The 24,971-nt window shown below is 37.4% G+C and overlaps 1 protein-coding gene across 1 annotated transcript in view; it reads right to left on the bottom strand.

The window, feature by feature from the left end:
- Window positions 1–7,880: 7,880 nt before the first annotated feature.
- vstm2a (V-set and transmembrane domain containing 2A) overlaps window positions 7,881–24,971 on the bottom strand; it is a 41,958-nt gene continuing 24,867 nt past the window's right edge. The window contains exons 3-5 of the mRNA XM_042714017.1: window positions 13,069–13,119; window positions 12,260–12,599; window positions 7,881–8,237 (exon numbers count right to left, since the gene is read on the bottom strand). Coding sequence (XP_042569951.1) covers window positions 8,161–8,237; window positions 12,260–12,599; window positions 13,069–13,119 — 468 coding nt within the window. The 3' untranslated portion in view covers window positions 7,881–8,160. The remainder of the gene's footprint in view (window positions 8,238–12,259; window positions 12,600–13,068; window positions 13,120–24,971) is intronic.

Here is a 24,971-nt window from a genome sequence, read left to right as displayed (position 1 = left end):
ATTGCTTGCTAAGTTTTGGATGTAAATTCAGTTTTCACTGGATTTCCGTTCTTGGTGACTTTAGAATTCTGCAGAAACTACTTCTTTTTTTTATGAAAGAAATCTGAATGGCTGACCCAATTATTGTACTATAAATGACTAGTTGCAGTTTTAACAGACTGATTGGCGCTGAGCAAAAGGTCAGACCTTATATTCATATGAAGTTGTTTCATCAGCTAACAGAGCTACTTTTGATGACTGTTAATGGAAAATATTTCTGTCAAAATTGTGTAGTTACAGAATCTACCTACAGAGGCTCTATATGACAGCGCTGGAGAAGAAGGGTTAAAAATAAATAAATAAATAATATAAATAAATAAATAAGTAATAAGTAAGTAAGTAAGTAAATAAATAAATAAATAAATGATCTCAGCTGAAAAAAGAAGGTTGTTTAAGAGTGGATCATATTATATTTTGCTGAAATATTTTTGAGGCCAGACATTTTTATTATTAGGAATAAGCAGTATTATTTTTTCATATTTCCTGTTTTTTTTTTCATATTTCCTGTTTTCTTTAGAATTTTGAAGTTTTTTTTCATATTTCCTGTTTTCTTTAGAATTTTGAAGTTTTAATAATTTGTTTTGTGTCTTTGTAATTTTTAGTAGTTTTTCATGTCTATATAGTTTTAAATTTACTAAAAATATAAAAAAATATAAAAAATAAATAAAACACTAAATAAACAAAAAAAAAAATAAAAATAAAATAAGGTTCATTAGTTAACATTAGTTAGTTAATTAGTTATTTAGCATGAACAATACTTTTACAGCATTTATTATTCCTGTAGTTAATGTTAACTTCCAGATTTATTAATGCATTATTAAAATCAAGTTTTGCCTGTTAACTTTAATGTGAATTCACATGAACTAACAATGAACAACTGCATTTTTCATTAACAAACATTAACAAAGATGCATAAATACTGTAATAAATGTATTGTCCATTGTTTGTTCATGTCAGACTCTGTTTCTGTCCTCTGTGTGTGTGTTTTGCTCCCCATGTGTGCTCCCCATGCCCATATTTGGTCCTTCCTGTTCCTGTCCCCATTGTTTTTGATTCCAGGTGTTCCTCACTTATTTCCATTGACCCCAGGTGTGTCTTGTCATCTCCTCACCCTGTCATGTGTTTAAATAGTATTCCCTGTCTTTAGTTCAGCGTACAGTATTGTAAATGCCATTCCTGATGTTCGGTATCCCCTTGTTCCTGAACATTCTCCAGCATCTCCTCATGCCTCGTTCCTTCCACCCCGTGAAGTGTGACAGAAGAATAATAATAATAATCATATATATATATTTGTATTATTATTAAAATACCTTTTTTTTTTTTTAGTTAACAGCTCCAATACTGCCACTTAAATCTACAATGACAGAATCCACTGTCAATTTATTAATCTAAAAATAAGTTTAATTAAATAATCACTTTATACTGAGATTTATATTTAACAATAAAATACCTTTATCTATTAATGCCAGTTTTTATTTATTATATATATATATATATATATATATATATATATATATATATATATATATATATATGAACTAAATAAACACATTTTAATGGCTATTTGTTTGTCAGTTTAGACTATGATGTATCTATTTAAGTTTGTTTGTTTGTTTGTTTGTTTGTTTGTTTGTTTGTTTGCTTGCTTTTTGTCTGTTTTCTGTGTTTGGGTTTATACATAGATCACTGACTACGGCACTCAAATTCCTCCATAGCAATAAGAGCAAGAACGTTTATTTCATCACGTGTCATTTTGATTTTAAGTTTACCAATGATAAGATGCAGGTTTTTTTTTCTTCTTCTTTAACAAAATGCCTCTGGAGACAGTCATAATGCCTGAGTTGGCAGTTTGTGCGGAGAAAACAAAGACAATTTCAGTGAATTTCCAGTGTTTACTCTCATTTTATATCTTAATTTAGTTATCAAAAATGGCTTTTGTACGCTATAGTTATTTGAATCTGTGAAATGCTGTTAGCAATGATTTGACGGCTCATAACTGGCACTTTAAGGAGTAGAGCTCATAAAATGTTATTCTGGTCTCATTTTTATTGTGCTGGCAGAGATGCTTCTCCCTAAATCCTCATGATGTTTTCATGACCTCTTTCTATTCTCTTCACAAGCACAAATATTCTCCCATTTTATCAAAACCACTTTATATCTCTGTTTCCCCCCTCGCAGAATCACACCCATTCATGACTCACAGTTCTTTACTTTCCCGGTGTTTCCAGCTTTGTGTCAGGAATGCAGAACAACAGGCTGTGCATCTGGCTTTAAGCCATGCAAAACCTACAGCAAGGCCGTTTCTGTCTCATGTAAAGTGTTTTAAACATTACATTGTTCTTTTGATGTGTTTAGCGGTGGATGCTTAGCCGACGGGGGAAGTTTGCTTTAGTTGATCCACATTGACGCAACTGTTCTTCCCCTTTCTGTGTTTTCTAGTTTCCGTGTCTGTGCACAGACGAGAGCGATCTCATCGTAGGGAGTAAAGCCACAGTTCATTAACATGAAGGATTTTTATAGGGTGCCATTAAAGCACCTTATATCAGCGTCAGCTCAAAATGATTGGCTTTAACAAGAACATATAAAAGATGCAAGTATCTCATTTGTAAGCAGGTGTAAGGAAAGAGGGTGTTTACAGCCAAATGTTTATTTATTGTGCTCATATTATTCATTCGGTGAGCATCAGTGCTGCTGATGCAGAGGTCACTGCTTCAAGTGACCCAAGGATCTGGACCGGTACTGAGATTACAATTCTGTCTCGTCATTATTACGTCCTTGCAGAAGGTCGTTAACCCCAGCTGCTCCAGGCAGACCGTCCCTTCAGTGTTTTGTGCTGCAGTACCTGCTCTCGTGGGCATAATGTGATTATGCATGTGTTTCTGCCGAAGGTGAAATGACCGCTAGACTAGCAGTGCTGAAAGTGCTGTGACTTTAATTTCCAGTGACACCAGAGCAGGTTATCAAGTACCTGTAGCTTAAATTTCCTGTTTTTTACATTTGCAATTATGCATTTAGCAGATGCAGATACAGCAATAAAGCTATTATTGTTCTTCCGCAGATGACTTGGAACATAATGCACGAGTTGTATGCTAAAGAGCAACCTGTGAGCGAGTAGATGACAGATTTTAATATTTTGCATGAACTTTCACAAAACAAATATTATTTGCATTATACAGTACAAACGTTGTTGTATATCTGAGTTTTTCTGTAGCTTTACTGATAAAGCGCTAAAAGTCCCAAGTGTGCCTTCGCTGTACTGTAAGTGCTTCAGATTTTGTAAGTGGCTTAAATGAAACCAATTTTGGTGTGGTCACTTTTTTCCCACACCTCCAAAACATCACTCATCTTTCATATTTCTCAAGTCAGACTAAACACTGAAATTAAAAATAGATAGATAGATAGATAGATAGATAGATAGATAGATAGATAGATAGATAGATAGATAGATAGATAGATAGATAGATAGATAATGCAAGTCAAAAGATTTTACTTATAGAGCTACCAATCTCTGGGAAAACAATACTTTATAATGATGCTGCAATCTTTCTGAAGTAAATCTTTTTTTTTTTTTTTTTTACTCTCAGGTGAAACTTGTGATTTTGACCCCCTCTACAAAAAAAGTGATTTATGTAGCAAATATACATCTGTGACATTTATGCATTTCTTTCACTAGGATGTTTTGGCTGAGGACCTTGAGTTGACATGAAACGTATTTGCATTATTCAATCTGCCTGTCATAAGCTCTCAGGATTTATGGCAGACTCAGATATATTTCAGGCAGGGCCTTTAGTGTACTTTCTCCACGCAGCTTCTCATCAGATACCTGACCAAATGAGTGTAATATAAAAGCTGAATTTTCAGGCTGGCTTTATAGAGGCATCCAAACAAACCACAGATATGAGTCTAATTTAAACTTTATTTAATTTTATATTTTCAGGTAGTGAGAGACATATTGACTTGCTTCCCTGGTCTATTTTTCTTTTCTGTATTTTGTATTTGTTTTTGAGGTGAATGAATAAAAATGAAGACATTTAAAGAAATGTAATTCTTTCATATTTCATAGTGTGGAAATGCCTTTGAGCGCTTTATACAGCAGCCTGTCGTATATCTTTTCTCTCATACTCAATCAATCATCTGTTATCTGATCAAACTCTTATTTAGCAGGATGTTCTTCAAGTGTCAGATCGTTTTAAGCACATCTGCAGATGATACACAAGTGGCCCCTTTCAGCAATAAAAAATAAATCGGCTACGTAAAATCGATGCACCACATTTTGTAAATCACGCTGCACGTCTCATAAAAAATCTGTCTCTTTACAGCCCGTGAAGATAGTTTATTAAAATTTGGCTCATTTTGCCTTATTTTACAAACTTCAACTTTGCTCAGTCATGACAGTTTTACATTTTTATCATGTCATGTATTAGAAAGAGTCCGGTAAACATTTAATTATGACTCCAACAAGATGGCAAAGAGGTGTTCCTTATATACACTGATCCTTTGTGTTGCCCGTGATGACGCATTTGAAGAAGATCTTACCCTGGATGACGACTTTCTGAACTACAGATCCCAGGAGTGGAAGGATTGCTCTCTGTATGCTTGTCCAGTGGATTCGTCACATGCAGAAATCAACACGTCTGACCGTAAGCATCCAAAACAATATCCAGAGATCCAAGAAGCGGCTCCATCTTCACTTATTGTTTTGAGTCTCCGTTTCATCAAACGTAATCTCTGTTCTGTCAGATTCAGCTGCTGCTGTTCAGCTTTCCAAAATCCAGCCAGTATCTCCAGAGGTTTGGCCAAAAACGACGTCTCAAAGGACGGAAAGTCTATCCCGTAGAGCTCTCCAAACAGATGGCAACACAAAAACACACATATAACACTTCTGTCCTTTCAGTTAATCTGTAAATCCGTGCACATATACAGTACAGTTTGTCCTCTCGGAGTAAAAAAAGGAAACAAACAAGAAATGGAAATAAACCATGCGGCTTGTTTTAGTTTACAGTGGCTTTTACACAGACTGTACAAGGCGTCAAATATATTCATCTGAATCCCATTCAAAATACTCATCTACATAAACTTTTGAATTAAATGAGTTTGTTTTCGAAGGATGATAACCCGACTGTATTTATACATTTAAAATGCAGCTGATGGATTTAGTTTAGGTGTTTTTTCTATTTACAGCACACACAAATGCAGATCTTCATCGGTGTTGTGTGCCTAATTTAAAGTGCCGTCTTAAAAACAAAGTTTAATGTAGATCAACCTACTTAAATCCACAAGCCTACGCCGTACATCACCACCGAAGGACTCTCGGATAGCAGCTGCTCTGAAAGTCACATGCCCATGAATCTACGGAGAATTTAGAGCCTCCAGCTGGTTTTATGATTACTCTTCCAATTATGAAGAGAACAGTTTGGCAAAAATCTTACTGAACAACCTTCTATTGCACGACCCGTCTCATTATTCAAAGAAATATCATGATGTATTATTTTTGTTTCGTTTAAGGATCAGGGAAACTACAGCCATCGAAGTACAAATAAACTTTGCTAAGTTTACATTACAGCATCCAGGCTGGAGTTACAAGCCAGAAACTTTCATAAGGAAACGTCAAAGTAACAATTTTTATCCTGCAACAGTACAGCGTAACAATTGTAACACATTGTAACATTTTGTCGCCCTTTACTCATTACTTGGGTTTTCTTCATTCTTCATCCTTTTTTTTTTTTGTCTGACAAAGTTGTTGTAGGGATTTTTATTTATTTAATTATTTTCCAGCTGTGGCTCAAAACTACCTTTCAATGTATAATAAAAGTAGCCTGTTCTATCCATGCATACGTTTTCAAATGATCTGAACCCATTTTAAAACTTATACTTATGCTGATAATCTGGCAGAACACTCTAATTTTACTCTCATTTTCACATGAGGTTAAAATTTTGAACTGTAATTTTAAACAAACGATTTTGCCTCAAGTGTCATAAATTTATAATGCAATTGGTTATTGTGTGTGCGACATGCCATGTATTTTTAAACATCTATATAAAAGTATAATGTGACTATACTAATATATGTATGATAAATAAAACATAATTAATCACACAACAGAGATAAAAATCGCTCCATAAACGTTTCCCTATAGGTGACAGCATTTTAACAGCATTTCATGCTGGTTTTGTGTTTGTTGTTGAGAGATTCTATTTATTATGTTTAAATCCAAACGTAATCCCAATACAACTGCCTTGAAAACAAAAAAATGAGGAGCAAACACTACACAACTCCACCATGAGTGAGAAAATGAGTCTTCGGAAAGCGAGCGCAGATTTGGTGTAAAACATGGGGCTCTTATGTAGTTTGTAAACAGTACTGCAACGTGCCCATCTCAGCAGTCTTTGGTTAAATGATATAAAAACACCTCAAGACATCAATACAAGAGCAGAATGTCAAGCAGAATGAATTCCATCAACCGCAGCTTGAGATTCCTTTCAAACCCTCGACATTCCTTAAAGGACGCTTTGTTCTTGTCTATAACACAGTGTTGGTTAAATGTCACCATCTTATTTTCAACCACTACCGTTGCTTTTAAAATACGGTGATAAGGGAATCATGGGGAATATGTAACTTTGATGCTTTTTTTTTTTTTCAAGCCATATCTTGGTTATTAATCTTAAAATGTTCAATCTGACCCTGATTAACCACAAGATCCGTCAGTTACTGTACTTCTTCATTTAGTCAGCAGTAGAGGATGTTTTAGTATCACATTGTGTTCAGTCACTAGTGATGTTAAATTATACGGGTCAGTTTAGGTTTGGATTAAGTGCCTTTTGCATCAAAATAAGCTAAATTGTTTTAAAACACTTCTTAAAGGTATCCTGCAATGCCGATTTGATATAAGGAAAATGTTATCCTCTTTAATAATTCATACTGCTTGAAATCTGCACTCAAAAATAAAAGGACAAATGTACTCTTACAAATATATATATAGTGTCTTTTAGTCAGAAAGCACTAAGCCATTCCACTTTTTAATTGACAAAACAAAACAAAAACAAACAAACAAAAAAAAAGACAGAAAACCAATTCACAACAACTATTGATTTTTTCAGCTTTAGTGGAAACCCATGATGCAGCATGATGTTGAAGATGGTAAACACACCGCGGAAATGACAGCGGCTTCAAGAGGTGAAAAGCAATCATCTTCAGCACTTAAATGTAGGTGAATCATACTTGAGATGTTTAGGAGGACACAATCACAGCACTCAATAGCGCTGAAGGTCATGTAACACATGAAGGTTGAAAGCTCAGGACATTTATTTCGATCGATTCGTCTGACCCTCCACTCTCCATAAAAGTAAACAAGAGCCAAACAAACAATATCTTTTCAACTACACTGAAACGATGCCCTGAAATGGAATGATTGTGTGTGAGATTCGTTTCCTGCCATAGACTGCTATGCTCACATGCTACATGCTAACTTAACGTGACTCTCACACGACGTGAGGATACAGCATTACAGGGGAGAAAAAGAACATACATTTATTATGCCACATAGTCAAGCTGAGCTCAGATATCTATCCATACAAAATACATACTAACAGAGTGGATGTTCAAGGCTGTTTTTGCATATGAATGGCATCTGTACAGAGTGGATGGAATTTGAAATCAGATACTATATATATATATATATATACATATATATATATATATATATATATATATATATATATATACTGTATATCTGTTCATATATTCATATGTTACACAAATATAGACTCTTCGGAACTTCAGAGCATGTATTAAATTCACAGCTGGAGATAAAAGGTAAACAAAAAAACAAACAAATATATATATATATATATATATATATATATGGGGTGAAAGACCCCATAAGAGTCTGTGTCCGTTCGTTCTGTCCCGAGTTTGATTTGGAGCGTGAAGCACGTGTCCATTGTGGCAGTTTCCTTCTCCTAGGCTTTAGAAACTAAGGTGCTTCTGGTGATGATCATTAGACTATGTTGGGTGCAGTGTTGAGGGACGACTGTGCTGTCCGCTCCGTCCAAATAGCAGGCAATTTTCTCTTGGCTCCGAAATAAAAGTGATTCTGGGAAAAAAGAGACATTGTCTTGAAACTATAGCCACGCTCCACTCATGAAGCCGGACGTGAGGAGCAGAATAGCGAGTCCATTACTCGTGGATATTCTCGTACCTGTGGGGAGAGATGAGAGGATATTGAATGGAAAGGAAAAACAGAAGCACTTCACTGAAAATATAAATGAAACGCACCGGTCTAGCCTTGATTATACAAGACTGAGCTAATAGCATAAGAATACTTCAAACCCACAGGCTTTTGCCGCTCATTTATGGTACATCCCTTTATATTGCAAAAGGAAGTACTTCAAAAAAAAAAAGAACGATTGATGCAGATTTCATATAGAAAATATATTGTAAAAAAAAAAAAATAAAAAAACCTTAATTACAAGCTGTTCCACTACATAATAAGTTATACATTGAAAAATGTAATTAAATAATTGCTGACTTTCCGTCTAACTGTTATCTACATTTTGTTTTCTCAGTATTCACACAAACGTTTGTGCATTTATGCATTAGTCAAATTATGTGTTGCACAAACGTTGACGTTTTTTGACCATTCAGTGTGGAAGAGGTGGAAACATTATTTATAGACAAACAAGGAGTTTCTTTGAAAGTTTTGAGCACAGCCAATTTCAGTCATGATTTACGTAAATGTGATGTACATTCGTAATACTTATTAACTGGCTTTCCATTCCCCTGTTTATATGCAAATTTTGAATTTGCATTTAAGAAATCCTGAATGTAAATGCTTTATACAGAATTCAGATTTGCATATTCCTCTATATTTGCATAAAAGAAAGTGCTAAGCTGACGTGGATTTTCTGAAGTTTTGCATGAGTCAAAAAGCACATTTGTTAGTTCTGTCAACACACCAAGCATAGACAAGGGTTATTATGGTTAAATAAAACTAAAACCAAACTAAAAAAATATATATATAAACTAAAATAAAGTAAGCATTAACTTGGAGAATGAATAAATCAATCAATCAATTAGTTTTGAACATAGTCATAATAATAATAATTCACATACATATAATGTTCTTTAGTTTTTAGTCTTTCTTTCCAGCTATTCTAATACAAATTTTGCATGCGTTTAAGAAACCCTTGATGTGAACACATGATACGTAAGTAAATTTGCATGATTTATGAATATTTGCATAAATGTTTAGTTGTTAAGCTAAAGTGGATTTTCTAGAGTCCACATTCATTTATTTTGCATAAACAATGTGTTTTGACCATTTTGGCAACACACTGAGTGTAGACCAACAAGGAGCATTATTACAGTACCATCGATGCAGGTTTGGAGCATGTTTCTAGGTACATGGATGATTTTGGGCCTCATTATGTGTGCTATTGTCTGCACAGCATTTAATAAGAGTGTGTATATTTGCTTATATCTCTCCCCAAGCAACGAGGTCATTCGGGCCCATGGAATACATATATGTGCAATATTACTAATTTATATATATATATATATATATATATATATATATATATATATATATATATATATATATATATATATTACGTAAGTGCAATCAGAACAACTCTAAACCACCCAGGTACCACAAAATAGTCCTGTTTTATTGGTCTGTGTAAATAAAGAAGACGCTATCTGCCTATTCACAGAGGCCTTGTGCTAAAACCTCCCCATATAAATCAAGTTGAAAACTGCCATTACACCATGAAAAGGGATTAATGTGGAGGCTCCTGCAGCCCAATCTGCCTTTCTAAAGGCTTTTCAAAGTATTTTTAAAACAACCTATGTGTGCTGACAGCTGTGTTATGGAGAAACACAACTACAGGTCTGTGCTGGATGCCAGTTTAGAAACAGATAAAACATAAATTTAATAAAAAAAGGTGTTTTTTTTTTTATTTTTATTTTTTTGTTTGTTTTGTTTTTTTGTTTTTTAGTGGTGCAGGGATGTATAGGAACGCTTTAATAAATGAGGAATCTCTTTCACTTTCTCCACAAAGTCAGTTTCTGGGTCCTATTGTTAGCAGATTTGATCGTGTTCTATTTTCTCTCTCAGTACAATAAATATGCCTGCTTTTTTTGAACTGCATTTCCTGATGTTTTTCTTCATATTTTTTCTAGACCTCCTTTGAACAATGAAATTAGGTGCGATACAAGGCCTGAAGACTTCAAAGCAAATGCGATCTGATTCTGCTCTGAACTTATTGCACACCTGCCTCGACTGCAGAAGAGAACAGGAGAAGCTCAAGGATGTATACTTGCCATAAAACCCGAAAACAAGGCAACAAAGAGGAAATGGGAAGTGAAATATTCAGTAAATCACGGTGACATTTACAGGGTTTTTCCGTCAGCCCGAGCGCAGCGATGGGAGGGGGTTCGGTGTCCGGGGAGCTTCGCTGGAGCTCTAAATCAGAGAGGAGAGGAGGAATCCTCCCATGACCCTCTGCTCCTCTCTGCCAGATCTCATTTGGCCCGAGGTAATCAAGCCGAACCGGAACCTTCCTGAAACAAGCAATCACATCGGCCCCGAGCTTTCCTCCCTTCTTCTACTTGCAGTAATTAATCATTCTTGCCGGCCTTTTTAACTCTGGGCCGAAATGCACTGTCGATTATGCGTTGCATCTATAGGTTCATTACCAGTCGCATCTGATTAGCTGTAAGGAAGAGTATGAGTCATGCCAGAATGTCAGCAGCTGTAATTACAGCTCCCTGATGCTGTAGTAGTGAAGGATCTCTAAGGCTAATAGAGCTCAGAGTAATTCTGTTCAAGTAAAATGACTGAGATGTAATTATAGTAAAGGTATACAGCATATACCTACAATATGACAGAATTAATCTGACCTCCGCTCATTTTACATGCTGCACAAATGATATGTTAGAAGAACCTCTGTGCAATCAAGTGTAAAAATCATCTTAATGGTTGATTTATTGATAGATCAGAGCCTTCTTTATTCTTGAGTTATGTTGTCCAGCATCTTTTCCATCTTTGTGTTTTTTTGTTCCATTTTTTTTTTTCTTTTCTCTTCAGCTCACGTGGTTTGTATGATCTCTGCTGGTTGTGGAGAGTTCAGAATGTAAGGATTGTCTCCCATTAAAATCAAAAGTTGAGAATTGAATTGAATTGAATTGGCCATGGTGTGCAGGATGTTGAATTAGAATGACAGGAAGGGGAGTTTATCGAATTGCAATTCAAAGATATTCAGCAAGGTTACTCAATCTCATTAATCCAGCATGCTTTAGGACACACCTTGAGTAATTAAATTATTAGTTTACACTAATTATGCATTAATTATTAGAGTTGGTAACCATGTAGAGTGTGTTAAATATCACCTGATTTTAAATATTTAAACCTAAAACCTGATTTCAGCGCAGACTATTAATACTTAACATGCAAATATTCAAGATCTGGTCCAAATATTCCCAGTGTTGTAACACACACACGCAATTATAATGACTCCATGCTCCATGCAAATGAAACTTATTACATATGTACAAATATGCTTTTTATATTTAAATTAGCAATATTAAGCTGTAACTAATTTAAAGAGCCATAATAACTGGTTGCATTGTTTTACCTCACGGTAAAATTCTCAAAGACATTTGATATAGCAATGAAAATGTACAAGTATTATAATTGCCATAAAAGTATGTACAGTAATTTGAAACTTTACAAAGAGGCTGCAAATTGAGTTTGAATTCCAACTGCATAAACACTGAAGTAATTAAATGTAGCTTATTATACTTGCGGGGATTGGCCATAAATATCTTACTCAAATATTCATTATTATGTACATATTTTAAATGCTAATTTAAATACTATTAAAAGTCGCTCAGTAGAAGGATGATGTTTATTTATTTATTTTTCCAGTAGTGCACAATATTTAATACAGTGGTCAGCACTAACCCTAAAAAAAATAAAAAAATAAAATAAAAAAAATATATATATTGTGAAAAAAACCACCAACAACTTTGATTTCAGTTTGAAAATTCCCTCAGCACTGCAATATCTATCATTCTATGCCATCACAGATGATTAATAATGAAATCTTGCAGATGCACATGAACCCATTTCTAATGGCAATCCGAAAGCATGTTGAAACACAATGACTGAACGCTAGTGACAGAAATCGATCCCTGAAGTGCGCGTAAAGCATCTCGTACCTGACCCTGTGCTGTGCTCCACTGTTTTGGAGTGTGACGTCTGCGAAGTAGAAGTGGACTGGGACTTCTGGTCTGAACTCATACCATTGGTGTCCTGCCCGATAGCCGAGCTGCTCTTGCGGGGTTTCTTATCGGTCAGGTGCAGCGGAGAGCTCTTCTTAATGGCCCTGTTGCGAGGGCGGATGGTGGCATTGACTTTCAGGTAGGCTTGAGCTTTGTACTCCTTCAGCTCTCCATAGTTAGCATCTGTGACACGACATTCGTACAGACCCTCGTCGTTCTTGCTCACCCGAGAGATCTGCAGATTGTGGGAGATGTCATTGCCTTGGACCTTGGCTGTCTGTGAAGGGAATGGAAGACAAATCCTTTCATGAACTTGCTGCTCTAGACCAACAGATAAAATCTTTATTTGTCAGTGTCTTTGCTTTAGAGGCCTTTCATAACAGCAGAGGTGCTGTCAAGTTATTTAAACCTATAAAACCTAACTGTATCATATTTGATGTGCAAAAGCCTCTAAACGACCAAACTTTGTTCTCACACACAATCTACTCCATGGAGATCCTGTTGTCTGATTGATAGTTTAGAGTTTTATATGCAGTCAAAGCTCTTTTAGTGTAATTGTACAATAGTGTAGCTTCACGTGTCTTTTTGCTGTCAAATCTTGACTGATTTAAACATCAGAATAACTGCAGTCATATTTCCAGAGCAACTGCATGTACCAGCTTTAATAAAGAGATTTGTTCTCCCGACAATCAAAGGTAGAAGTGCATTCTGAATACAGTATATAGCCATACAGGTCATGTACTCACACTTATTTTAGTCCCTTCTTCGTCAGGATCTGGATCTGGAATCAGCTCCATCTGCTCATAAACAACAAGAACAGGAGAGTTTAGGGGTTCTCATGTTTAAAATCAAATCTGCACTTTTTACACTGTATATGATAATGCTCTGATGACTAGTGCTGCCACATTAAACTGAAATTTGTACATTTGATACCCTGAAAAAATAGATAATTATTATCACGGGGAACAACTGGCACAAAATTAAGTGCACAAAACATGAACAATAATTAATTTACTTTTGACCATAATTAAAGTATTTCCATATCAGCTGAAACACTGTTATCTTATATCCCTGATGGGGGTGGTAATAATAATAATAATAATAATGACTATTAAAATAACTATTATTATTATTAGTATTATAAAAAAAAATAAAAAAAAATACTGTTACGTATGTAAACCTAATTCCTCAAAGGAACAAGATGCAGCATCGGAGACACTTTGGGAATGCCTCCAGCGTGACCAGCTCTGAATCATATGTGTAATCAGTCCAATGGAAGAGCATACGGCCACAGGCGGGTGATGTAACGACTGGGAAGCATAAAAGCGCATACGTTACGGCCAGCTTCAACTTCTAGGAATGAAGTAAAGCTCCGGAAGGGATGCAGGAAGTATGGCTTCACGACGCAGCTTCTCGTTCTTCGAGGAACTAGGGTTACATACGTTACATAGATGCGTTCCTCTTCAGAAACTCAAGCTGCGTCACAGACACTTTGGGAATGAGATGCCCATGCCGCCAGACTTACAAATCCCTGCCTAGTGTAGAAGAGCACAGCTATGGCAAGAGAACAGAAGAGCCTGGAGCGGCTTGAAGTTCTAGGTTGTAGATCCTGACAAACATGAGGGGCGTGGACCACCCAGCAGTGTTGCAGATGTCCTGCATAGGAACACCTGCCATAAAGGCCTTGGAGGCCGCCATACTACGTGTCAAGTGAGCCTTGACCCCCAAAGGTGAGGGGAGATCAGAGGACTCGTAAACAGTTGAGATGGCATCCACTATCCAACGATTTAAGGTCTGCTTAGTAGCAGGCAAATCTTTCTTAGGGGGTCCAAAACAAACAAATAGTTGGTCCACCCTTCTCCACTGGGCAGCTCTGTGAACATATGTGTCCAATACTTGCACTGGACACATGCAATTAAGCTTCCTCTGCTCTGGCTCCCTGAAGGGAGGAGGGCAAAAGGCTTGGAGGATGACGAGCCGTGGTGTAGAGGTGGGGACTTTAGGGACATACCCTGCTCTAGGGTAAAAAAAAGCTCTGGCCAGGCTGGGCACAAATACAAGAAGCCACCAAAAAAACCTCCAGAACACCCAAAACTCTCTATAGAAAATATATCCAAAAAAAAAGACTTAATAGTGAGATGGCGATTAGATATATCCTCAATGGGTTCGAAAGGGGGCCTGCAGAGAGCATCTAAAACCACAGCCTAGTCCCGAGACACAGCCTAGACACGAGTTCGTACCCGCGGCCTCAGCCTCAGCACAGTTAACCCAGTGGAGAATTGGGCCTGCAGAAACTCCAGCACTGTACCAATCGGGCAGTTAACCCTCTGGAGTCTAAGGGTATTTTTGGGGCCTGGAGAAGTTTTGTCATGCCCTGACATTTGTGCTTTTTTCAGTTTCTTATAAATATCTAAATGGCTAAAGTCTAATCTCACTGTAATCAGCACAAAAGGCTATAATAATATGTGACAGCATGTATGTACATGATTGTGTTTTTGAGAAAAAAAATGTTATGCGTGGTTAGTGAAAAAAGAAATCACTTGAAAAAAAGCAATAAAACACATACAGAAAATTGGTTCCCAGGAATTTTTGAGAACTGGAGCTTGTAGCTAGAATTTTTTTTTCTAAATGATGTGAAAATCATCTTGTTTACTCACTTACAGAAAACAATATATTGATTTAAATTTTCTAAGACACTTTTTGTTGGTAAAAGTCATATGCGAGTAGGCGTCAACTATCATGAATTCACACCTGAGAAGACAAAGGCCTGCATAATGAGCTGCATAATGAGCCATTCAGTCAGCTGTGTCACTGAGAGGGATGAGTTACAAGAAAGAATGTGAGGACAAAATAAATGTATATAATTTTATGTTTGTAGTTTATTTAGAATATATTTAATTATCCCACAACATAATTTAATATTCACTTGTGAGTGCAGTTAAACAGTTTATTAGGAACAATCAAAGCTGACTTTCAAACTGAATTTTTTGCATCATTACTCCAGTCACACTATCCTTCAGAAATCCTTTTAACAATCTTATTTTCTACAAAAAAAAAAAACATTTATTGTTATTATTATCATTATTATTATCACTATTATTATTATTATTATTATTAATGTTGAAAAGAGCTGAGAATATTTTTTTCAGTTTTTTTAGGGGGGATAAATTGAAAGAACAGCAATGATTGTTACAGTTGTTACAGTTACATTTATTGTTACATTTATATTATTTACATCAAGCTTTTGAATGTATAATAGTGTATATTGTTATTGAAACTTCATAATATTTCACTTGATTATACATTTAGTCAGGGATTGTAGTTTGAAAAAGTCTTTGGACAAAGTCTAACTAGTAAAATGTTTCCACGTTATGTGAAAACTATACAAAGTATATAAATAATAAAAAGAGACTTACTCATGTTTATGATCTCTGCTGAATAAAGTGCTTCATTCTTTTTTCTGAGGAAATCCAAATCTCAAATCCTCAACCACATCACATATTTTTGGGGTGAATTATCTCTTATTCCTCTCATCGCGAAAGCAAACAGTAAAAAAATAATAAAAACTTGAAGAACAGTCTCGCTGCGTTGTCTTCTGTTGTGTGGGCGTATTCAAAAGCCGCGCGCTTCAGAGAAACATTTGAATCTCAATAGCGCGTTCAGCGCGGGGGCGTGGTCGCATTAGAAGATAATGAAGGGAGACGTGAAAAACGGACATCGCGTTGTTTTCATATGGATTACTTTATCACAGAATATTTGTTTTCAGCAGCACTTGTTTAGACATGTCAGGCTTTCTATAGATATCTCTCTCATGTCTCTTCAAGAGTATTCACTGAGTTATAGTTCATTTTAATGACGCATTTGTAACTGAAGATCAGCGCAGACAAAGGCTGCAGACAGCACTCCTTGTTTGTTATCTTTATTTTATAAGTGCACAAAGTTTTGCTGTTATTATTCTGTATACAAAAAAAAGTAGACCCTTTACAAGATTCGATTGATGTATTGCTCTTATCTGTACGATGAAAAACTGAAAGTGTAATTTAAATTCTTTTCGGGGTTATCAGGAGAAAATACCCCAAAACGCGTATACGCGTTAATCGACTTCAGAGGGTTAACTGGGTCAAGCAGACGGTCTCTGCACCAAGAAGTGAAGAGCCTCCATTTCGAAGTGTATAGTTTTCATGTTGAGGGAGCTCTGGATTGGAGGATGTCTCAACAACCTCGGTTGAGAGACTGGAAACTATGAGCAGTGCCCCCTCAGGGGCCACAGCCACAGCCTCCACAGCTCTGGGCGGGGGTGAAGGATGGTGCCCCCTGCCTGCGAGAGGAGATCCCTCTTGATGGGAATCTCCCATAGAGAGCCATCGAGAAGAGATATTACATCTGAGAACCATACTCAACCTGGCCAGTATGGAGCTACTAACAGCAGACGAACCCCGTCCCGGCGTACTCTCGCCAGAACTCCCGGGAGCAGAGAGATCGGGGGAAATGCGTGCAGATGTCGCCTCGGCCACGTCTGTACCATAGTGTCCAGCCCCAGGGGAGCTGGATAAACTAAAGAGAACTAAAGGGGACATTGCATTGTCTCCTGAGTCGCAAAGAGGTTCACCTCGGCCTGACCAAACACTCTACATATCTGCTTCACCACCTCTGCCCCTGCCTCGACAGGATGTCTCCTCCCACACTGAGATGCCCAGGAATATATACTGCTTTCAGCGAAAGGAGTTTGCCCTGGGACCACACAAGGATCTGGCATGCCAGTTTGTATAAGGGGCATGACCGCAGACCTCCCTGGTGGTTGATATACGAGACCAACGATGTGTTATCGGTGGGCACCAGCACATGGTGATCTCTGAGGTCTGGGAGAAAAAAACTTCAGTGCTCAAAATACAGCCAGTTGGACGCGGCTGCCATCAGACCCAGCAGTTCCTGAAACTGTTTTACAGTGAGTGATCGGCCTTCTTTGACTCTCGCGACTGAGGTGAGGATCGACTCGATGCGAGCAGGTGACAGCATAATGGTCGAATCCCACACCATGCCCAGTGGTCCTCTGTAATGGAAAAAGTACACTTTTCTTTGCATTTAGTTTCAACTCCAACTGTTTCATATGGGCGAGGATGACAGCTAGAATCAGCCAATCGTCAATATAGTTTAGAATGCAGATTCCCTGGAGTCGAAGTGGAGCCAGCACAGCATCCACACACTTTGTAAACGTTCGGGGTGAGAGTGTTAGGCCAATGGGAGGAACCCGATATTGGTAACCTATGCCCCTGACAGCAAACCTCAGGAACTTCCTGTGAGTGGGAAGGATGGAGAGGTGGAAGTATGTGTATTTTAGATCTATCTTCACAAACCAGTTCCCGGACCTGATCTGAGACACGACTTGCTTAATGGTGAGCATCTTGAACTTCAGTCGCATGATTGAGCGGTTCAACAGATGTAGATCTAAAATAGGACACAGCCAAACTTAAAACGATAACCCTTCTCTACAGTCTGCAGGACCCAATGAGAAACATTTGGCAGTAGTTCCCACTCTGCTAAATAGTCTACTAAGGGAACCAGTCCCTCGAGACTGGCCTCTGGTGTTATTGGAGCTGCTAGTTTGGTGCCCTGAAGCGGAGGACTGGCAGGAGACAGCTAAACTAACTGCTCTTGAGGGCCCTGGAGAGAGACGGACATCATGTAATGCAGTGCTACCCGCTCTTCCCCAGCAGGGGACACCCTCAGCAGATCAAAACTGTCAGCTTTGTCACCGCTTTGTCGGGGGATTCTTCGAGTGAAGCACGACCCTTAGGTCGGGCCTCGTCTAAGAAGCCCCCGATTTAGACTCAGCATGCTTCACCCCAAAGCAAACCACGCACAGACTGTGTGTATCCCCACTCATGATGTAGTGTGGGCAGGGAGGAACACACAGCCTATAACATCATTCACTTTTAGTCTGATGCTTTGACTTTGCCTCAGCCTTAGACATATTGCTCTTTTTTGTTCTCTTAGTGTCTGAAATGAGTGCTTATGTGACTGGACGAACAACAGTAAATAAGACTCACAACACCGAGCATGAACTGACACACACACAGAGCTTCGCTGAAAAGCTGAAGCCGGCCGCAATGCATGCGCTTTCATGCTTCCCGGTTGATACGTCACCCGCCCGTGACTGTACGCTCTTCCATTGAACTGATTACACATATGATTCAGAGCCGGTCATGCTGGAGGCAATTCCGAAGTGTCTCTGACACAGCTTGAATTCCTGAAGAGGAACAATGTCATTTTTATATTGCTTCTAAGAAATATGTTACTATTGTAATATGACTGCACAAGCCTTAATTTGTTTACTTGAAAGAGTTCTGCCAGGATTCTGGACTGTTCTGTACCGTGTTTTGCCCCTGTTTCTGTTCCTGTGTTTCCTTATTTGGTCCTTCCTGTTTCCATTAGGTTTCCTGATTAGGTCATCATTTGTTTCCAGCTGTGTTTAGTTAATTATCCTCATTTCCCTGTGTACTTAAGTCCTAGTCTGTGCAGTCTGTCTCTGTTGAGTCTACTTATGTTCATGTGTTTCCTACTGCTCCCAGTGTTAGATGTACCATGGGATTTCTTGGATTAAAGACTGTTTCATTTATTCCTCATTTCCATCGTTCCTTGCCATCACAGATCTGTGACAAGTTCAAGCTTTTGATTTGGTGGGAACTGCAGGGAAGCCTTTTGAGTTGCTGTGACAACAGCTTTCCAAACATGTCTCATTATTAATCTTGTGAAATATTGCAATCATCTGTCCACAAAATTGTTGAAGATTATACAAGTGTGGAAATACATCATATCTGGTGCATGCTGTGGTCACAAATTCATGTTAAACTCACAACACATGCAGAGATGTTTGGTGCATTTACTGTAAACCAAGACATTTAAAGAGACACACACACTTGAAGTGAAGTGAAGTGACACAGCCAAGTATGGTGACCCATATTCAGAATTCGTTTTTGGATGCAATTAACCCACCCAAAGTGCACACACAGCAGTGAACACACACACACCGTGAAAACACACCCGGAGCAGTGGGCAGCCATTTATGCTGCGGTGCCCTGGGAGCAGTTGGGGGTTCGGTGCCTTGCTCAAGGGCACCTCAGTCATGATATTGCCGGCCCGGGACTCAAACCCACAACCTTAGGGTTAGGAGTCAAACTCTCTAACCACTAGGCCACGACTTCTTCACTTCATTCAAACACAAACAGTTTGCTCTCTCTCACTCTCTTTAGTCATCGGCAGTAAGTTGGCTTAAGGCTGGAATTCACAACACCAATTTTGCCCAGATTTTAGCCCCGATTTACAGTCTGGACAAGTCAGCGGTAGTTGCCGAAAGTCTGCAGATTTGAGAAATCACAGAAAATATTTCACAGAAAATCGTGCACTGTATGATGGGCACAGACTGCCATTTTTTTTTAGCTTCAGACTAATAAATCTAGTCAGTCAGAGGACCAAACGTGATTGATATTTTAAAATCTGAAGTGGCATTTAGATGTTTAATGCTCAGAAGTGGCATAAATGCATTTACACAGAAATCAGAAATCTTTATACGATACTTTGACTCTAAGGGTGGAGGTGGGTCTGAGCAGACATAATGTAGTCTGATTTTTAAGCAGCATTGCATCTTCACACTGAATTTTGAGCAGGCACAGAGCAGCCTTGACACAGCCTTGGTGTAGTGTATGATCCCCAGATTTTCCTCTGTTGGCAAGTGATGCCTAGTGTTTTTTTAAGTTGGTTCAGATTTTGAGAATTGAGTTGTACATTCCAGCCTTCACTGTTGAACAGAAGAGAGTGAGAAAGAGCAGATGGTACAGGTGCATCAATGCTATGGACAATAAATACTGAATGGTTTCAAATATTTAGAACCAATATTAATATATATATATATATATATATACTAGGGATGGGAAGATTTACAGATTCGCATCAGTGCATTAGCATAAAAGTTGATGCAATGCATTGATTTAAAAAAGTGTCCATCAGATACAAGTTGGCATTTGTATCGTGATGCATCATTTCTAACATGTTTGCATTGGTAAAAAATGATTTATTTATATATAATTACTAGTGGATGCGCTATACTTTTATTATTAAGAAAGTGACTAATATTTTATATGTAGATTGATTTCTCCTCTCAAAACTGTTTCTCAAGTGCGTTCTAGCTCTCATCACCGCTGCTGCTGTGTGAATTTGACAAATCACAACACTATGGAGACCCGAGGCCTGTTTCATAAAAGACGCTAATGCAAATGTCGATCATGGATCAAATCAATCCACCATGGCAAACAGCAAATAGATTTGTGCTGTTTAATGCATTTAAGACATTGTGTTTTCATCAGTGCATAACTGACACTCACAGGTATATTCTTCATCTGTTAATATTAGAAAGTCATGCAAATATATCCATTTTGCTGTCAGGAGTGGGCAAGGCTTATGCGAGTGAACGAGTGCTCTAAACAAACAGAGCGAAATCTCAATACATTAAAAGTGATCATATTTTTTCCATTGCATTGAATTGCATTGTGTTGGATCGAATCAAAATTGAAAATCGGATTGCACTGCACATCACATCAGTAGCTGCTTCATATGTATCTTTAATGTATCATATTGTATGCAACGAAACGAGAATCGCATCGCACCCACCACATAAATGAAAATCACAAACATAACACAAAACTGAATTCACTGCACTTTTTTTTTTTTTTTTTTTTTTTTTTTTGTTTTTTTTGTAAAGTGCATGTATGACCTAACTAACCTGTTTGCAAGTGCACACACAGCAAACTACAGTCAAAAAAATACGTAATTCTGTGTGAATGATCCATTTTTTTCATTCAGTCTGTGCATTATATATTTTAACGTTAGTCAAACATGTCAGACAGACATCTTTGGCTGTTTCTCCATGTCTCATTCTGCATTTATTAAACATCATGCTAAACATTTTTTAATTAATGACTCTTATTTTTTTGCATCAAGTGGATGGTTAATAATCAGCTAATTATCCTGCTGGTTAGAATAAAAAAGGTCAAATAATTGAGCATCAAAATGGTGAGCTGTTGATTATCGGTTATCATTATCGTCTCAGACATTCCACTTCTCTAATTTACATGGAGCGAAAAGAAACATTCAAGCTTGTGTTGCAGTGTCCTTGAATTGTTGTTCTGAAACAAATTATGGCATACAGAACTTGAGAACTTGAGAAGCGCATTTAATTGTTTGTTTAGGGATGGCACGCAGACGGTGAGAGGTGTTTCTGTCGCTAGAGCTAAACCGAACAATGATTCATTAGAAGCGGCGCAGGAACAGATGGCACGGCAGGCATCATTTTCTGCTCTTTAAGGAGTTTGAAATATTCAAAAAGCAGCACATCAAAAAACAATCAGCACAAAATCCATCAGGCTAAAGAGGAATGACACTTCCACCTGACGACACGCAGCTGAATAATGAACTTCATCTGCTTGAGGTCTGAGTCAATTGGTTTTAAATTAAGCAATAGGGAACAGATTAGATCCATGGTAAACATCTTCATCCTTAACGCCAATAATGTCTTGTTTGCTTGCGGCTCTCCGGAAGTATTATATGCTCAGGCTTCATCCCAGCTAACCTTTTGAGAGAACACCTGAAAATGCATTCAAATGAAGATACCTAATGTGCTGATGCCACACAGTTTGAACCCAGATTTAAAGGCACCTATGCTCTGTGCAATGATTTTTAGTATGCATCACTTATTTAGAAGTGAAAAAGTGCCAAATGGCATTTAAAAGAGGTAGACATCGCTGACAAGGTTCAGTGTAAGCGCAGAGGATCCTCATGCTGCCACATGATATCAACAACACCGAGATGAATGCTGCAACTTTCACTGCGTTTTTTTCTGAAGGGCAAACAAGGATAGAGAGACGCTTTCTGGAAATCACTGACAGATTGAACCGCAGAAGACACAAGCTGTAGAAGTTCATGATGAGACTTAGGAGTCTTATGAAAAAAAAGGTCACTTGAAGATAATATTAATGAAGGCAACTAAAGTGTGTTTAGAAACAGTCATGAACATAGTCTCTTATTAAGTACACTTTTAACAACTTTTTTTTTAAGATGAATAATAACAGCAGTATTATTTGACATGGCGCGGGTCGTATTATGGAAAGCATTATAATCACATGACCAACCAAATGCAACTCAATTTGTCTCAGTAATAACCTTTTATTGCACACTTTCACTTGTGGAATAACTTAATCATGTCTGAGGAGATGCCATAGAGAGAGAGAGGGGGAGAGAGAGAGATAGAGAGAGAAAACACCTTCAGAATCAACATTTTTATCTACAGGAAGTAACCTGTAGATAACCAAAACGTAGGTGACCAAACGTGCCATTTTCCCAGGACACGTCCTGGCCAGGATTTCTATATTGCCTAAAATATCCACGTTTTGGCTTTGTTTGGACTGCACAGACCAGTTGTTGTATGACAAAGTACTCTGAGAGCTCTAGAGAGCAGACGGATTCTTGTGCTTTTGAATCGCTCTCAAGGTACTTTGATGTCTTGCACCGATCGGTATTCTTAATGCTGCTTCAAGTCCAACACTAATATGTACACATATTTGCATCGCTTTGACCATTCTCTGTAGATCCCACCTTCTCACGCACTACGATTGATCGATTACGTACAATGTCTGCATGTTATTGGTCAAATGATCATTACCTTCATTAAGTATGAAAACTGGAAACCAAAGACAAAAAATATATAAATCATGCAAAGGACATGTCCTGGGAAAAACATTTCCTCAGAAAATGGCATGTTTGGTCACCCTAGGAAGCACTCTATTGTGTCCAACATGGCAAAGAACTGATGTGAATTTTCAGAGCAGGCCAAGCAGAAAATGAAAGTGGTTTACTCTTATCAAGCACATCAAACCCTCCAGCCTTAAGGCCAATTACTGTGCAAGTAAGTTTTTCTCAGAAGAACCTGGTGGGAGTCAGGATCCGACTTTACACAGTATGACATCTATTCTCTGTATTATCCATGAGTTTCATATAGTTTCATCCACTACTAAAGAAAAAGGAGATACAAAGAGGGGAAACTCTATCAAATCTTCTTTAAAAATACTTATATTATTGTTGTAACAGGACTCAAAGTTAGAGAAAATATCAATCAATCAATCAATCAATCAAACAATCAATTGTTGTTGTCTTGTGTTCCAGGAAGAATATTGAGAAAAGGTATTGTTTTTAGATAATATATATTTAATTTCTTGTCCCACTGGCATTCATTTATGTTTTAAGCATAAATCAAACTAAATTAAATTAAGTTTATGCTTAAAAAATACCAACTTGATTCAGTAACATTCTCTTTTACAATGCATTCTATATTCTCAGGATATACATCTTGTTACAGTATATTACACAAACTTCCTTCTGAAATAAATGCATCTAGTTTTAAGGACATTTAGACAGTTTTACTGGAAAACAAAAATAAAATTATGTTTTACTAAAGGGTTCGAATTAATTTCAGATGTCCTTCATAGTATCAAGTTGGTGAAAGCAAGCTTTTAGAGCAGTAGAAGGACTCATGCATCCAGATAACTCACTCAGAGCTGACGGTTGGTTAATACGGGCCGTTGATCTCCATTACGCTGAGATCTCGTATCTCTGCTATAACATACCGGCCATTCAGAGGCACCTCCAGTAGCCTCCCATTAAAATCAAATACAATTAAACTAAATGTGCTCTAATGAATTTCCAATTTCACTAGCAGTTTTGGGTGTTTAGCATTGACTTCTAAGTAGTATCTAGCCTGCACTGCAAATAGTGACTCTTTATTTCATGAACCCACTAATATGCTGATCCTGCTTCATAGTATAAGATATTATAAAAGCATTTAACGCTGCACCCTTTCCAGAGCTGTCCGTCATCTTCCACTGATGCAGTTTCTGATGAACATGATGCAGGACGACTGACTGAAAGGTGGAGTCTATTAGCATGCAGGTATATGAGTCTAAAATTCAAGATATGAGTCAAAAAATCACCTCTTGTATTTATATCATATGATAGAGTTTAGTGATATCACACCAGCAATATCTGCATGACTGCAAATGAGATACTGATTTATACAACAGGGCCCGTATTCACAAAACATTTTATCTTACCACTAAGAGTTCTCCTAAACAGCAGTACAAGTTTTTAACTAAGAGTTTTCTCTTAAAACCTATTCACAGAGCTGCTGAGACAAACTTTCACTAAGGAATAGACAGAAGTCTTAAGCTAAGAGTAAGGGTGGGGTTGACCTTGTTGCTATGGATGATGTCAGCATACTTACTATGCACACAGTGATTGGCTGATAGTCTCTGTCAGAGATTTATTCATAGAAATATTGTAGAGTGTAATATTATGTTGCCATATTCAAATAAAGGTTTTAAAATGCAGGCTAAGTGTCACTAATTAAACAAGTATGCTATGTATTCAGCTAATTGTCAGCCTCTTATATGTATGCTTCCTGTAAACAATTAGTCAATATGCATTAGGATTTTTCTGGTCGACTAGTAGTCGTTCATTTTAAGCATTAGTCAACTATTAGTTGTACTTTTATTAATAAGCCATATAAATCATAATAATGAGCCTTTAATTGCCTACATAGCCTAAT

Source organism: Cyprinus carpio, chromosome A24 (assembly GCF_018340385.1).
Source record: "Cyprinus carpio isolate SPL01 chromosome A24, ASM1834038v1, whole genome shotgun sequence".
Lineage (NCBI taxonomy): Eukaryota > Metazoa > Chordata > Actinopteri > Cypriniformes > Cyprinidae > Cyprinus > Cyprinus carpio.
The sequence above is the reverse complement of the archived record's forward strand: the minus strand, read 5'-3'. Positions and strand labels throughout refer to the sequence as shown.